At 42.1% G+C, this 15,000-nt stretch overlaps 2 protein-coding genes across 5 annotated transcripts in view; one reads left to right on the top strand and one right to left on the bottom strand.

The window, feature by feature from the left end:
• ldhd (lactate dehydrogenase D) overlaps positions 1–7,613 on the top strand; it is a 10,004-nt gene extending 2,391 nt beyond the window's left edge. Inside the window, exons 2-11 of one of the 2 annotated variants that reach the window (XM_047802206.1) lie at positions 1,720–1,832; positions 2,155–2,296; positions 2,463–2,604; positions 2,826–2,985; positions 3,076–3,275; positions 3,426–3,554; positions 5,561–5,688; positions 5,985–6,075; positions 6,577–6,676; positions 7,227–7,613. In XM_047802206.1, coding sequence (XP_047658162.1) covers positions 1,720–1,832; positions 2,155–2,296; positions 2,463–2,604; positions 2,826–2,985; positions 3,076–3,275; positions 3,426–3,554; positions 5,561–5,688; positions 5,985–6,075; positions 6,577–6,676; positions 7,227–7,392 — 1,371 coding nt within the window. In that variant the 3' untranslated portion in view covers positions 7,393–7,613. Of the gene's footprint in view, positions 1–1,719; positions 1,833–2,154; positions 2,297–2,462; positions 2,605–2,825; positions 2,986–3,075; positions 3,276–3,425; positions 3,555–5,560; positions 5,689–5,984; positions 6,076–6,564; positions 6,677–7,226 lie in introns of both variants that reach the window. The other variant, XM_027135183.2, reaches the window with a different exon arrangement.
• A 3,075-nt stretch (positions 7,614–10,688) lies between these two features.
• znrf1 (zinc and ring finger 1) overlaps positions 10,689–15,000 on the bottom strand; it is a 45,516-nt gene continuing 41,204 nt past the window's right edge. Inside the window, exons 3-6 of one of the 3 annotated variants that reach the window (XR_007138266.1) lie at positions 14,470–14,575; positions 12,775–12,863; positions 11,606–12,132; positions 10,689–11,573 (exon numbers count right to left, since the gene is read on the bottom strand). Coding sequence is in view for 1 of the 3 variants with exons in the window: in XM_047802207.1 (XP_047658163.1) it covers positions 12,806–12,863; positions 14,470–14,575 (164 nt within the window). In the remaining 2 variants the exon portion in view is untranslated. Of the gene's footprint in view, positions 12,133–12,774; positions 12,864–14,469; positions 14,576–15,000 lie in introns of those variants that run through there. The other 2 variants (XM_047802207.1, XR_007138267.1) reach the window with 2 other exon arrangements.

Here is a 15,000-nt window from a genome sequence, read left to right as displayed (position 1 = left end):
ACACTACACTTCAGTACACTACACTTCACTACACTACATTGCAGTACACTTCAGTACACCACACTACACTACACTACACTTCAGTACACTACACTTCACTACACTACACTACACTACACTACACTTCAGTACACTACACTACACTACACTTCAGTACACTACACTTCACTACACTACATTGCAGTACACTTCAGTACACTACACTACACTACACTACACTTCAGTACACTACACTTCACTACACTACACTTCACTACACTACATTACAGTACACTACACTACATTGCAGTACACTTCAGTACACTACACTTCACTACACTACACTTCAGTACACTACATTACAGTACACTACACTATATTGCAGTACACTTCACTACACTACACTACACTATATTACACACTACACTACATTACAGTACACTTCAGTACACTACACTTCACTACACTACACTTCAGTACACTACATTACAGTACACTACACTACATTGCAGTACACTTCACTACACTACACTACACTATATTACAGTTCACTACACTTCAGTACACTACATTACAGTACACTACACTTCACTACACTACACTTCAGGACACTACATTACAGTTCACTACACTACACTTCAGTACACTACACTACATTGCAGTACACTACACTTCAGTACACTACACTACACTTCAGTACACTACATTACAGTACACTACATTACACTACACTACACTTCACTACACTACACTTCAGTACACTACACTACATTGCAGTACACTATACTACACTTCACTACACTACATTACAGTTCACTACACTTCAGTACACTACACTACACTTCAGTACACTACACTACACTACACTTCAGTACACTACATTACAGTACACTACACTACAGTACACTACATTACAGTACACTACACTACACTTCAGTACACTACACTACACTACACTTCAGTACACTACATTACAGTACACTACACTACACTTCAGTACACTACACTACACTACACTTCAGTACACTACATTACAGTACACTACACCACATTGCAGTACACTTCACTACACTACACTTTAGTACACTACATTACAGTACACTACACTACACTTCAGTACACTACACTACATTACACTACACTACATTACACTACACTTCAGTACACTACACTACACTTCAGTAGTGCACAGTGATCAGCACTGACCAGTATACAGTTCTGTAGAGTGCACAGTGAGGATGCTTTAAGTTGTGATGTTGCACTTGACCATACAATAGGTAAACTGTAGTATATTTTAGACACCATTTATGGTTATGGTTTATTTTATGTGGAAATGTATTTGATTACATTCTGTTTACTTTCTGGAAAAACTGTGGGCCCTGGAGTACATCGGGCTGGTCCATCACCATGCACACACATTTACCACTAGGGTCAATTAAGTGTAGCCGTGAGATGACAACACTTCCCTCTGCTCAACCGTCCTAACCTGGACCACAACGAAGTCGATATTATATTAGAGCTAGACATCTCTAAGCAGAACAGAGACACAGAGTCTAGCAGGCAAAGCAGATTAAATGCAACAGTTAGTGAAAATGCACTTATATGTGGAATGTACAGTTTTCGGTATTGGAAAACATCACAGAAGTTCAGAAACATCATGCTGCACTCTGAATATACATAACCTCAGCTGGCTTCACTCTTCTGCTTTTTTTATTGTTGTTGTTGTTTTCTTGCCTTCAGGGCGGAGCACTCGAGCGAGCCATAGCAGCTTTCCGCTCAGTCAGCGGTGATGACGGCGTGTCTTTGGGTTTAGCAGTGCGAGAACAGCACGGAAGAGACGAATCAGTGCACAGGTGAGACACGTGAAGCTCACGCTAGGATTCTATCTAGACGTTTGTCTCGAGAACATTTTGTCAACATTTATGACTCCCACGTATTGTTATAGTAAACTATGGTGACTAAATTGTAATATCTCACTGCCTTGATTTACTTCATTTAAACATTCAGAATAACCTGCATTAGCACTGTTTATTATTTATACCAATTCATATACTTTTACCTTGTTTATTGTTCGATGTGGGTCATACTTGTTATTTCTACCTTGTTTGTTGTTTAACAGGAGTCATATTTGTTATATCTTTCTTTGTATAACAGTATTTCATTCTGCTTTGTCAGATGTCGCCCCCCAGATGTTGTAGTGTTCCCTCGGTCTGTGGAGGAGGTCAGTGCTCTTGCCAAAATTTGCCACCATCACAGATTACCCATCATCCCCTTTGGCACGGGAACAGGCTTAGAAGGAGGAGTCGGTGCTGTGAAGGTGCGAATGAAATTAATTTTTCAGCTACACAGTGAAGTTTTATTAGTTTTCTTTTTAAATTACTGTACGTTTGTTTTACAGAGTAGTCCAGATTATGTTTACAGTATACGATTTTTGGCAAGAAGAAAAATTAATTAAGCTTCTATTATATTTTTTTGTTTTGCAGGGTGGTGTGTGTTTCAGTCTCAGGAAGATGGACCAGGTGTTGGATTTGCACGCAGAGGACTTTGACGTGACGGTGGAGCCTGGTGTCACACGCAAAATGCTCAATTCGTACCTGCGTGACACAGGCCTCTGGTTCCCTGTGGGTGAGACTTCCTGTAATACTGACTGAGTTTATGGTCAGCATACAGATCAGCATGATAATCATTAGTAGTTTGGTGCAGGATGTGTGGCTGTGATCTGTGATGACTGTGGTGCCTGTCTGTGCTGGATGTCAATCCATGCAGTTAATCCTTTAGTGTATCAGGTGTGTGTGTGTGTGTGTGTGTGTGTGTGTGTGTGTGTGTGTGTGTGTGTGTGTTTACAGACCCGGGCGCTGATGCGTCTCTTTGCGGAATGGCGGCCACCAGTGCGTCTGGCACTAACGCTGTGCGCTACGGTACCATGCGTGATAACGTCCTCAATCTGGAGGTGGTGCTGGCAGATGGGACGATCATACACACAGCAGGCAAGGGGCGGCGGCCGAGGTAAAATACACAGAGACCCTGCAGCAATTAACAAACCCTTTTAACCTTTGCTTCATCCTCATCCTCACTGTAATATCTTTGTGTTTGTAGAAAGACAGCAGCAGGTTATAACTTAACTAACCTGTTTGTGGGCTCTGAGGGGACGCTGGGGATCCTGACCAAAGCCACACTCCGTCTCTTTGGCATTCCGGAAGGCATGGTGTCTGCCGTCTGCTCCTTCCCATCGGTTCAGGCAGCCGTGGACAGCACGGTGCAGGTGCTGCAGGCTGGAGTGCCCATCGCCCGCATCGGTGGGTGAACAGTAAGGGGAACAGCAAGTCTACATGGCACCATCTGCACATCCAGCTTTCTTGTCACTGTCACATTTTACTAGGCCATGATAACAGATTCTGTCTGAAAAATTGCTGGCCAGTTTTAAAAGCCTCGGTGTCATATTACAGAGTTCCTGGATGATGTGATGATCTCTGCCTGTAACCACTTCAGCTCTCTGTCCTATTCGGTCCTGCCGACGCTCTTCCTCGAGTTCCATGGCAGCTCCAGGAGTCTGGAGGAACAGGTGTCCATCACAGGTGTGTGTGTGTCTGTCTGTGTGTGTGTGTGTGTGTGTGTGTGTCGGTGTCTGTCTGTGTGTGTGTCTGTGTCTGTCTGTGTGTGTGTGTCTGTCTGTGTGTGTGTGTCTGTCTGTCTGTGTGTGTGTGTGTGTGTGTGTCTGTGTCTGTCTGTGTGTGTGTCTGTCTGTCTGTCTGTGTGTGTGTGTGTGTGTGTCGGTGTCTGTCTGTGTGTGTGTGTCGGTGTCTGTCTGTGTGTGTGTGTCTGTGTCTGTCTGTGTGTGTGTGTCTGTGTCTGTCTGTGTGTGTGTGTGTCTGTGTCTGTCTGTGTGTTGTGTCTGTCTGTGTGTATGTCTGTCTGTCTGTCTGTCTGTCTGTGTGTTGTGTCTGTCTGTCTGTCTGTGTGTTGTGTCTGTCTGTCTGTCTGTCTGTCTGTGTGTTGTGTCTGTCTGTCTGTGTGTGTGTGTCTGTGTCTGTCTGTGTGTGTGTGTCTGTCTGTGTGTGTCTGTCTGTCTGTGTGTGTGTCTGTGTCTGTCTGTCTGTGTCTGTCTGTCTGTGTGTGTGTGTCTGTGTCTGTCTGTCTGTGTGTGTGTGTCTGTGTCTGTCTGTCTGTCTGTCTGTCTGTGTGTGTCTGTCTGTCTGTGTGTGTCTGTCTGTCTGTGTGTGTGTCTGTCTGTCTGTGTGTGTGTCTGTCTGTCTGTGTGTCTGTCTCTGTCTGTCTGTGCGTCTGTCTGTGTGTGTGTGTCTGTCTGTGTGTGTGTGTGTGTGTCTGTCTGTGTGTGTGTGTGTGTCTGTCTGTGTGTGTCTGTCTGTGTGTGTGTCTGTCTGTGTGTGTGTGTGTCTGTCTGTGTGTGTGTCTGTCTGTGTGCATCTGTCTGTGTGTGCATCTGTCTGTGTGTGTCTGTCTCTGTCTGTCTGTGCGTCTGTCTGTCTGTGCGTGTCTGTCTGTCTGTGTGTGTCTGTCTGTCTGTGTGTGTGTCTGTCTGTCTGTGTCTGTCTGTGTGTGCATCTGTCTGTGTGTGCATCTGTCTGTGTGTGCATCTGTCTGTCTGTGTGTGCATCTGTCTGTCTGTGTGTGTGTGTGTCTGTCTGTGTGTGTGTGTGTCTGTCTGTGTGTGTGTGTGTCTGTCTGTGTGTGTCTGTCTGTGTGTGTCTGTCTGTGTGCGTCTGTCTGTGTGTGTCTGTCTGTCTGTGTGTGTCTGTCTGTCTGTGTGTGTCTGTCTGTCTGTGTGTGCGTCTGTCTGTGTGTGTGTGTGTGTGTGTGTGTGTGTGTGTGTGTTAATTAAAGCTCTATACACATACCATAACATTTCCAAGTGTCATAACCTATAGATTATATAACATTTCTTCTGAATTGTTAACATGGCAGTATTTGTAAGAAATGTTTGTCTTGCGGGGGGGCACGATGTCTTAGTGGTTAGCATGTTCGCCTCACACCTCCAGGGTTGGGGGTTCGGTTCCCGCCTCCGCCTTGTGTGTGTGGAGTTTGCATGTTCTCCCCGTGCCTTGGGGGTTTCCTCCGGGTACTCCGGTTTCCTCCCCGTTCCAAAGACATGCATGGTAGGTTGATTGGCATCTCTGGAAAATTGTCCGTAGTGTGTGATTGTGTGAGTGAATGAGTGTGTGTGCCCTGCGATGGGTTGGCACTCCGTCCAGGGTGTATCCTGCCTCAATGCCCGATGACGCCTGAGATAGGCACAGGCTCCCCGTGACCCAAGAAGTTCAGATAAGTGGTAGAAAATGAATGAATGAATGAACAATTCTGTCTTGGCCATTTAGAGTTTGGGTCTTAGATCCAGTAAAGAGAAATTGTAATTCTACTGAAAAGCAAACACATTGTGGATAATTGTGTGAATAAAATTTGAGACTACATTTTGAGGAAGAACCTCATGTTGTTGTGATGGCCAGGTGTGTATATACATTTGGTCATATAATGTATAATGTAATAAAAAGTACATTATAAATATGCAAAAAAAAAAATAAAAAAATAGTAATTATAATTATAATAAAATTGTGTGTGTGTCCAGAGGAGATCACACGGGAGAATGGTGGCGCTGACTTCGCCTGGGCTGAGGATGAGGAGACGCGTTCACAGTTATGGAAAGCTCGACATGATGCGTGGTACGCTGCACTGGCACTGCGACCAGGCTGCAAGGTGATTGGGGGTTTGAGGACGGAGGGAGGGAGGGAGATAAAAACATGCTGACACACCATTCCATCTCCAAAGGATAGTGTATTATTGTTATTAGTTAGTTGTTTTTTTTAATAACTTTTATTTAAATAAGAGTCAGATTGTTTCCTTTTGACATACAGAAACGTGTGTGTCGCAATGTGTGTGTCTCTCCATCACTGTGTGTTTGTATGTAGCTTGTTTAATCATTCATGTTCATCTGAAAGCTCAAATCCAAACCAGCCCAGTGTAAAAGCCTGACCGTGTCTCTGTGTGTACAGGCGTACGCCACAGACGTGTGTGTGCCGATCTCTCGTCTGCCTCAGGTCATAGTGGAGACCAAAGACGACCTCATCAGAAACAATATTACAGGTACACACACATTCACAAGTTCATCAGTTCTATATTACTTCTATAAATTAATTAGTGAAACATCATTTTTCCTTCAGTAGTAACATTTGACTTAGGGGGAATGAATTAATTCACATTATCACTGGGATTATATCCTTTATCTATTTTCCTCTCTCTTGAAATTAATTTAAAAAATGTAACGTGTCATTTTAAACTGCTTTAGATTACAGCAATTTACAGCTTTATTTCTGTCTGTCACAACCCCCAAATGTATTGGAACAGCATGGCTTTACATAGCAGATATTTGGGTTTGAATGACACACCAGAATGTCAGCGTTCACGTTCGGATATTTCCGTGTCTTTGCATTGCCATTCCAATACTTTCGGAAGGGATTCGATGTTACATAAATGTCTCCTAAAAAACAAACCTAACCAAATCTACAACTAAATGTTTTTTAAAAATACATTTGTGTGGGATGAGGATTAGAAATGAGCGTGATGTTGTGTCAGGTCCGATCGCAGGTCATGTTGGAGATGGGAACTTCCACTGCTTAATTGTGCTAAACCCTGATGACCCTGATGAAGTGATGAGGGTTCACGAGTTTACGCATAGATTGGCCAGGTCTGAACATCTGTGTGTGTGTCTCTCTGTGCTCTCTCTCTGCACTCTCTCTGTGCTCTCTCTCTCTCTCTCTCTTACACACACACTCTCTCTGTGTGCTCTCTCTCTGATCTGTCTCTCTTTCAACTTCCATGTGTATCTTTATGCTTATAGCAGGCTCCTGAAATCTAACTAAAGAAAGCTAACTATAGTTTCTCAATACCGTCTAACGTCATTCTTCAGTCTATAAATTGTATAAAAGAATTAAAGTCTATTTCGATTCTGAGGGATTTTAAGGCAAAAAATTGTTTTGAAATGTTTTCTACCGCAGAACATATTTCTATGGAAACAGCAATTATTCTGAAATACTGCACTTATGAATATCAACTACAGGCTAAAGCTTTTCCTGTATAACTTTAGCATATAAAATATTGGATGAAATGTACAGTGTTAGCAGATATTTGTAGCACACATAATTTACGGCTTGCCGTAAGTCTATTAGTGTATTGTCCTTATTGCCATGGATACTAATTAGTGCTGCTTCCCCCAATCCTAACATGTGTGTTTATAGGAGAGCTCTGTCAGTTGACGGGACGTGTACAGGAGAACACGGCGTGGGTTTGGGGAAAAGGGCTCTGCTGCGAGAGGAATTCTGCCCTCTGACCATGGAGGTGATGCAAGGCATCAAAGCCACACTGGATCCCAAAAACCTCATGAATCCTGGGAAAGTCCTGTAGGTGACCTTTGAGCAGTGGATTCATAAGTAACTAGGACAGAACTATCATCTCTTGTAGGGTACATGTGCAGCGTTCTTCATAGGACGTCACTCGTTTAGTGTCCTGAACACAGGAATACATGGAAATGGTTTTCAAAGTCTTCTTGATAATTGTTATTGTCATGTTCTTTCTAGCCAGGTTTCTGTGTGTATTTCCTATAATCAAATAAAATGTGATGCAGTCATTTGCTGATTGCTGTAAATTGCAGTGTCAATTCAGCATTTAAATGATTCACTATAAATGGCAGAGAGTCAATTCAGCATTTAAATGATTCACTATAAATGGCAGTGAGCCAATTCAGCATTTAAATGATTCACTATAAATGGCAGTGAGCCAATTCAGCATTTAAATGATTCACTATACAGTAAATGGCAGTGAGCCAATTCAGCATTTAAATGATTCACTATAAATGGCAGTGAGCCAATTCAGCATTTAAATGATTCACTATAAATGGCAGTGAGTCAATTCAGCATTTAAATGATTCACTATACAGTAAATGGCAGTGAGACAATTCAGCATTTAAATGATTCACTATAAATGGCAGTGAGCCAATTCAGCATTTAAATGATTCACTATAAATGGCAGTGAGTCAATTCAGCATTTAAATGATTCACTATACAGTAAATGGAAGTGAGTCAATTCAGCATTTAAATGATTCACTATAAATTGCATTGATTTGGTTAAGCCCTTAAATGATTCCATTTAAATGGCAATGAGCCTGTTTACCTTTTAGACATTTAGCCATAAAAAGGCAGCAAGTCGATTCCACTTTTAAATGATTCACTTTACATTTTATTGATTTGGTTTAGCTGTGACATTATGCACTGTGAATGGCACAGTGTCAGTTCAGACTTGACATGATTCACAATAAAGTGAAGCAAAGAGTCCATCTTTTAAATAATTCACTATAAAAGGCAATGAGATGATTCAGGCTTAAAACGATTTACTGTGAATGCCAATGAGCCAGTTTAGACTTTAAATGGTTTACTATGAATACCAGAGACTTGATTCAACTTTTAAAAGATTCCCTATAAATACTGTCAGATTAGCCTTCAATTGATTACATGAGGAAATAAATTCCTCAGCACATGTACACATTCATTAAGCATGATCTAAATTGCCTTAAATAAGAATTTAAATAAATACATAAATTCTTATTTTAACTTTTTGAATAGTCCATGACTGGAACAGTTTAAAAGATGACGGTTTTCTTATTACTACTTCCCATATCCGACACGTTATATGGGCAGCCCATTACCAATGCAAGCAGGAATGTCGTGAAGCACATAATACATTTAACTGGTGCTGGTTTAATTTTACACATAAAATGAATCAAAAATCTTGTTTAAAAATGTATTATCTTATTATTGCATTTATGTTAGAAATGAATGAATGAATGAATAAATGAAGACACATCATGTGGTAAGTGACTGAGCTGTAATACTTGATGTAAGTCCCAGTAGATCATATAGCTGCTGATTGGCACCTCCTGCATGAGAGCTGTTATTAGACTTTAAATTATATTCTGAAACCTAATATTAAAATTACATTTAATAACTGAAACTGTTGATAGTATGACGACGATAATGTGATGTGTAAAGAAAACTGCACAATGCACACCTTCAGTGTTGGTTAATAATAAAATAGATTAGTGCAACCTGATCTGTGTAGCTTTGCAACCTGAAATCCACTTATTAATATGCATTACCTCTAAATATGGATTATGAATAAATGATGGCGCTACCACTGATCTGACAGATAGATAGCTACATGGCTGATTGGACTGCAAGGATGGAGCTCAAGCTAGCGGAGGCAGTGTGATGCTCTGGGCCATGTAATGCTGGGAAACCTTGGCTCTTGGTATTCACCTGGCTGTTAATTTGACACCTGACACCTACCACCTACCTAAACATTGCTGCAGACCCACTGCACCCTTTCATGGCAACAGTATTCCCTGACAGTGTAATCTTTCAGCAAAACATTGTTCAGGAATGCTTTGAGGAGCAGGATAAACCGGTCAAACTGTTGAATTGGCTTCAAGTTCCTGAGATTCGAATCCGATCGAGCGACCGTTTGATGGGCTGGAAAACAGTCTGATCCACAGAAGCCCCACCTCATGATTTACTGCTAGCGTCGTGTGAAGCCGAGGTCTCGATGAGGCGGATTTACTATAAAGGGACCTACATGATATTAGGCAGGTGGTTTTAACGTTATGATCTCTATAAAAATAACAATATTCTGTTAGTGTTCGTCAGTCTCGGTGAATCAGTCATCGACTCTCATCCGCTGTAATACTATCTCTACTATCTCTTCCTGCAGTCAGGATAAAGCAGATGTTTGGACATTTTTTTATTTATCACAATTTTTTATATATTGACTTCACACACACATGATTTTTCTTTTTCGCCAAAAACATCAGGCTATGATTGGCTAGTGTCACTGTGATAAACAGGGTCGAGACGACAGTATAACACTCCTTCCTAAATGGAAGATTTTCCTCTCGCAAGCTCCCGTGCCCAGTCTCTCCATCTGTCTGTGCATCTCATGGGGGTAGGAGTCCTTAAAGATGTTTTCATTAGCAGTGATCCCCATTTTTTGCTTCAATACTGCAGTGTTCGGTGTAAGTATTAGGAGGTGAATGAGGGACTGTGGTCTGCCAAATTCAAATTCATCCCATTTCCCATATTCTCAGCTCGCAGCTCGCTGACTGTTGCATCACTGGGATTCAAACTTGTGATCTCAGGAGCCCCGTATCAGCATTATGTTTAATCCTGTGCATCGACCTTTTTAATGCTCTTCACATTCACCTGAGTAAAATACAACACCTAGCTTTATTCACACAGCAGTTCTCAATATTTTTCTGTACAACAGATATGGTCTGATGATCCTGATGACACCTTGAATTGGGATTGGTTGGCACATAAATAAAATCTAAAATAAATTAAAAGAACTACTTGGTATCTGGTGTTTTTAGTCAACTGTATGTTAGTGTTTCAGTAGCGAGAGCCTTTACTAGGCGTATTGGCCCATTTTCTCTCGTTTGTGAAAATGAGGTCATTTGTGAATCTTCTCTCAGGACAGCGATCTCAAATTACCGAACAAAACCCAAATGTCTTTATGACTCCTCACACATTTAAGTCATTTATTAATCATTTCACCCCATCTGTGGGTGGACTGTTGGGTAAATACGTACCGTTAGCGTCCTATTTCCTATCTTCACGGTGAAGACTGAAAGGGACTTTGTGTTCAGATGTGTGTTCTGCTGTCTCAGAGAAACATACACGACTCTAAAGTCTATTATTTTGTCTTTTTTTAATTATAGATATCGTTATCAGTATTACTCAGCCCACAGACTGCACATCAAAGTCATCAGACAATTAAGTTTGTACATCCTAAAAACAGGCGTCCATTCACATCTTCAGAAATGTATTACCATAAAAAAAAAAACATGAAATGAAAGAAAGCAGGAAACTAAAGCGTCCCGTCGTCACCGACTGCATGTTTCCTGCTATCCGGTTCGCTTTGCGATCATGTCCGTCCTCTCACCATCCCCACCCCCCATTTCCTAATGAAGATAACATGAAGTACAATCATCACCCCCCTCATCACAACTCTGGGATCAGGACTGCCATGTGATTGGTCAGTTTGCATGGCCCTGCCCTTTACCCCTCAGTCCTTTTTAGGCTGTTAATGTCCATCATATTTCACTTGTGGATATTTTTTTTCTTACAATTCTCACATTTTCTAACAGCGGATGTTCTTTATACAGCAGAGGCATCCAGGAGCTTCAAGAGTTTATTTTTACGTGAGATTTCTCACGGGATTGTTTTGTAAAAGAAAAAAAAAAAAGGAAAGGAAGATCGTATCTCGCAACAGTTTCACACCAGTCCGTCAGTGGTTCCACATCCAGACATTAAGCAGCTTTCTAGATGTGTACAAGCACTCAAACACAAACACACACACACACACCTATGGGGGAATTGAACTAACGCCGTAAATTAATAATCAGTAAACGGGCCAATGTGACTCAGTGAGGGAAATTTCAATTCCCACTGCTGCCAACCCCCCACACCCCCAACACACACACACACGCGCACACACACACACACACACACACACACACACACACACACACACACAGACTGAAACGTTCATAGCACAGCAAAATGTAAACCACACACACACACACACACACACACAGCTTTGGCGCACAGAACACACTCACCCACACGAATTCCAACCCCATACACCTCTACACCTAACCCCGCCCCATTTCCAAATAAGGACAACATGAAGCACAAGCAAGGCCCATCTAATCAGCATATTCCATAATTGGCACGGCCATCCGATTGGGCATTCGTTTGGCCCCACCCTCTAATCCAGCTGAGAGCCCTTTGTCAGGTACAGCAGGGTAAGTCAGAGGAGAACCCCGAAGACCTGAGACTCCAGGGACAAAGATCCAGCGTCGGTCACTTTAACGAGGGGCAGTTAGCGGGTAGCACAGTCGCTAGCTAGTACAGCAGGCAAGGGGATTGTGGGATAGGTGTGAAAGTAACACTTGACGGTGTGTTCTGTTCTTCTATTTGGTTTCTGCGTCACCATCACCACAGGTTTGATCCAATCTGATCGAATAAATAGGACTGATTGTTTTATTTGGTTAAATCAGTGTCCAGATAGCCAGGTGTAGGTCCATAAAGTGCCCTGAGAGAGAGAGAGAGAGAGAGAGAGAGAGAGAGAGAGAGAATATGTATTGGTTTTAAGTCTTTATTGTATATCACCAGGGGCAGTTCTAGCCCTTTTTTAGGGTGGCTTCAGCCCCCTGTCTGTGATCTCAGCCACCCTAAAACTATAAGTATAATTTTTACTTTCATAAATAAACAATAAAAATTACGTTAAAATGCAGAACATGTCGTCGATGGGAAAGAAAATTATTTCTCAGTTTGATCCAAGAGCGATTTTTTTTTACTTTGCTTTTAGGCGCATGCGTTGTAGTCTTTCAAAAGTGCGTCTTCGGCTGTCTGCTTTATTTGTACGGAGAAGCACAGGTACGCGCAGCGTGCACGCGCAGTCAGAGCTGGAGGCGTTTATCTATAACTTTAATCGGCGGAAAGACGCAAAGACGACAACCAAAAGCAGTGAAATGTCACTATTCTTATTACCAGAGTTGTCATATAATATATAATATAGAACTCTTCTTGTTTTAAATTCTCACTGAGGGCTAAACCCCCCTAAAGATGAAACCCTAGAACCGCCCCTATATCAGTATAAATCATCTGTATATCAATATCTGTATATCAGTATAAATCATATTGTCTGATCTATTGTATGAATGAGAAATCTCACCTTTCTCAGCAGTAGTAATAGGGAATGGAGGTCAGTCAGAAGGATGCTCTGGACAGGAGCGGTTGATCTCAAACCATGTGTCTATACAGCTACACACACGCAAAACACACACACATATGCTATTTAATATTGGAAATCAATCCATATTCAATTCAATTTCATTTATGTAGCACTTTTTAACAACAGACATTTTTACAAAGCAGCTTTACAGAAATCTAAAAATTATTTAAAAGGACCCTGCACTTTCGTTGCCACAGCCCGGGTTCGATTCCCGATCAGAAAGCTCACCCACTCACTGAACAATTGACTCAGGTATATGGGTTAGTGCCAGACCAAAGCCCAGATAAAAATTGAGGGTTGTGTCAGGAAAGGCATCCGGCTTAAAAACCTGTGCCAAATCTAAAATGAGGGCCACGTGATCCACTGTGGTGACCCTGATAGTAGGAAAAAAAATGCATCCCTAATGAGCAAGACAGAGGTGACACTAGCAATGAAAATCTCTCTGAAATGACAAGAGAAAGAAACCTTGAGAGGAAGCTGACTCAAAAGGGAAGCCATCCTTATCTGTGTGACACCAGAGAGAGAAAATCTAAATCAGATTATACAGTCAACTGTAGTGTCATGGACTAACCAGGAGCTTTTGATAAATACATTATACAATATACAGTATGTACATTACAGTACAGTGGAATTCTTTCTTCATGTTTCCCAACTTTGGAGGTTGGGGTCAGAGCACAGGGTCAGCCATGATACAGCACCAATGGAGCAAAGAGGGTTAAGGGCCTTACTCGAGGGCCCAACAGTGGCAGCTTGGCAGAGCTTGGGCTTGAACCCTGATCCCTTAATCCTCCGATTAACAACCCAGAGCCTTAACTGCTTGAGCCACAACCACCCCAAATACTACATACTATACCACACACACACACACTCACTCACTCACTCACTCACTCACTCACTCACTCACTCACTCACTCACTCACTCACTCACTCACTCACTCACTCACTCACTCACTCACTCACTCACTCACTCACTCACTCACTCACTCACACTCTCCCTCTCTCCCTCTCCCTCTCCCTCTCCCCCTCTCCCTCTCCCTCTCCAGTTACACTACAGTTTCTCTAGTTCTTCTGTATTTTTCCCCAACAGCACTGCTATTGGTGGAGATTTTTGGTTCTCCATCATCGATGCTCCATCGGATACACTCATATCAGAGGTATATTACACTAATGCCCAGGGCTTACTAGAGGCTCATGGGAATTTAAGTCATGTTTGAAAAGTCGTCCGAGCTTCCCATGTTCTCAGGATCACCGATCAGGTCTACAGTGTGAATCTGACTGTGAAATCCACACATACGGATTCCTTTACATTTTTAATGCGATACAGAGTGGTATGAATCGTACAGTTCAGGGATAAGAAGCCACCTCTTCCATATCAGGGTCACTACTGTAAGATCATCTGGCCAGGTTCTGATCCTATAGTAATCCCTTTTCTCTGACTGAGGAGGAGGAGGAAGAGGAGGAGGAGAGGACAATATGGCGTTACAGTCAGTAACTGTACCCGAGGTCAATCTGGATAGACAGAAGTGTCACTAGTACAGGATGAATAAGCTATCTGGGGTAAAAAAAAAAAAAAAGTTTACAGAGAAAGAGGACATATAGGACGTATAGAGATTAGTGTTTCATGCTTGTGCTTACCTTTTGTGATAGATGCAGAGGCACGGCAGTCTGGCGATGGTGTCTCCCTGTTGCAGCTCCTCCAGACAGATCACACACTCGCCTGCGTCTCTTGCCAGCACATCATCTACACACACACAGAGTTACAGTTTAGGAGGTTAGGAGATAACATAAGCAATTGTTCTGTAACATTGTCAGTTTATTAATGTGTGTTAATTAATTATTGTGTGTGTGTGTGTGTGTGTGAGAGAGAGAGAGAGACAGACAGACAGATAAAGACAGACAGACAGACAGACACTCAGACAGATAAAGACAAACAGACCGAGAGACAGACAGACAGACAGACAGACAGACAGACAGACGGACACTCAGACAGATAAAGACAAACAGACCGAGAGACAGACAGACAGACAGATAAAGACAAACAGACAGAGAGACAGACACTCAGACAGATAAAGACAAACAGACCGAGAGACAGACACTCGGACAGATAAAGACAAACAGACAGACAGACAGACACTCAGACAGATAAAGACAAACAGACAGACACAC

This window comes from Tachysurus fulvidraco, chromosome 17 (genome assembly GCF_022655615.1).
Source record: "Tachysurus fulvidraco isolate hzauxx_2018 chromosome 17, HZAU_PFXX_2.0, whole genome shotgun sequence".
Taxonomy (NCBI): Eukaryota; Metazoa; Chordata; class Actinopteri; order Siluriformes; family Bagridae; genus Tachysurus; species Tachysurus fulvidraco.
This window is presented reverse-complemented; position numbering and strand designations above follow the sequence as displayed.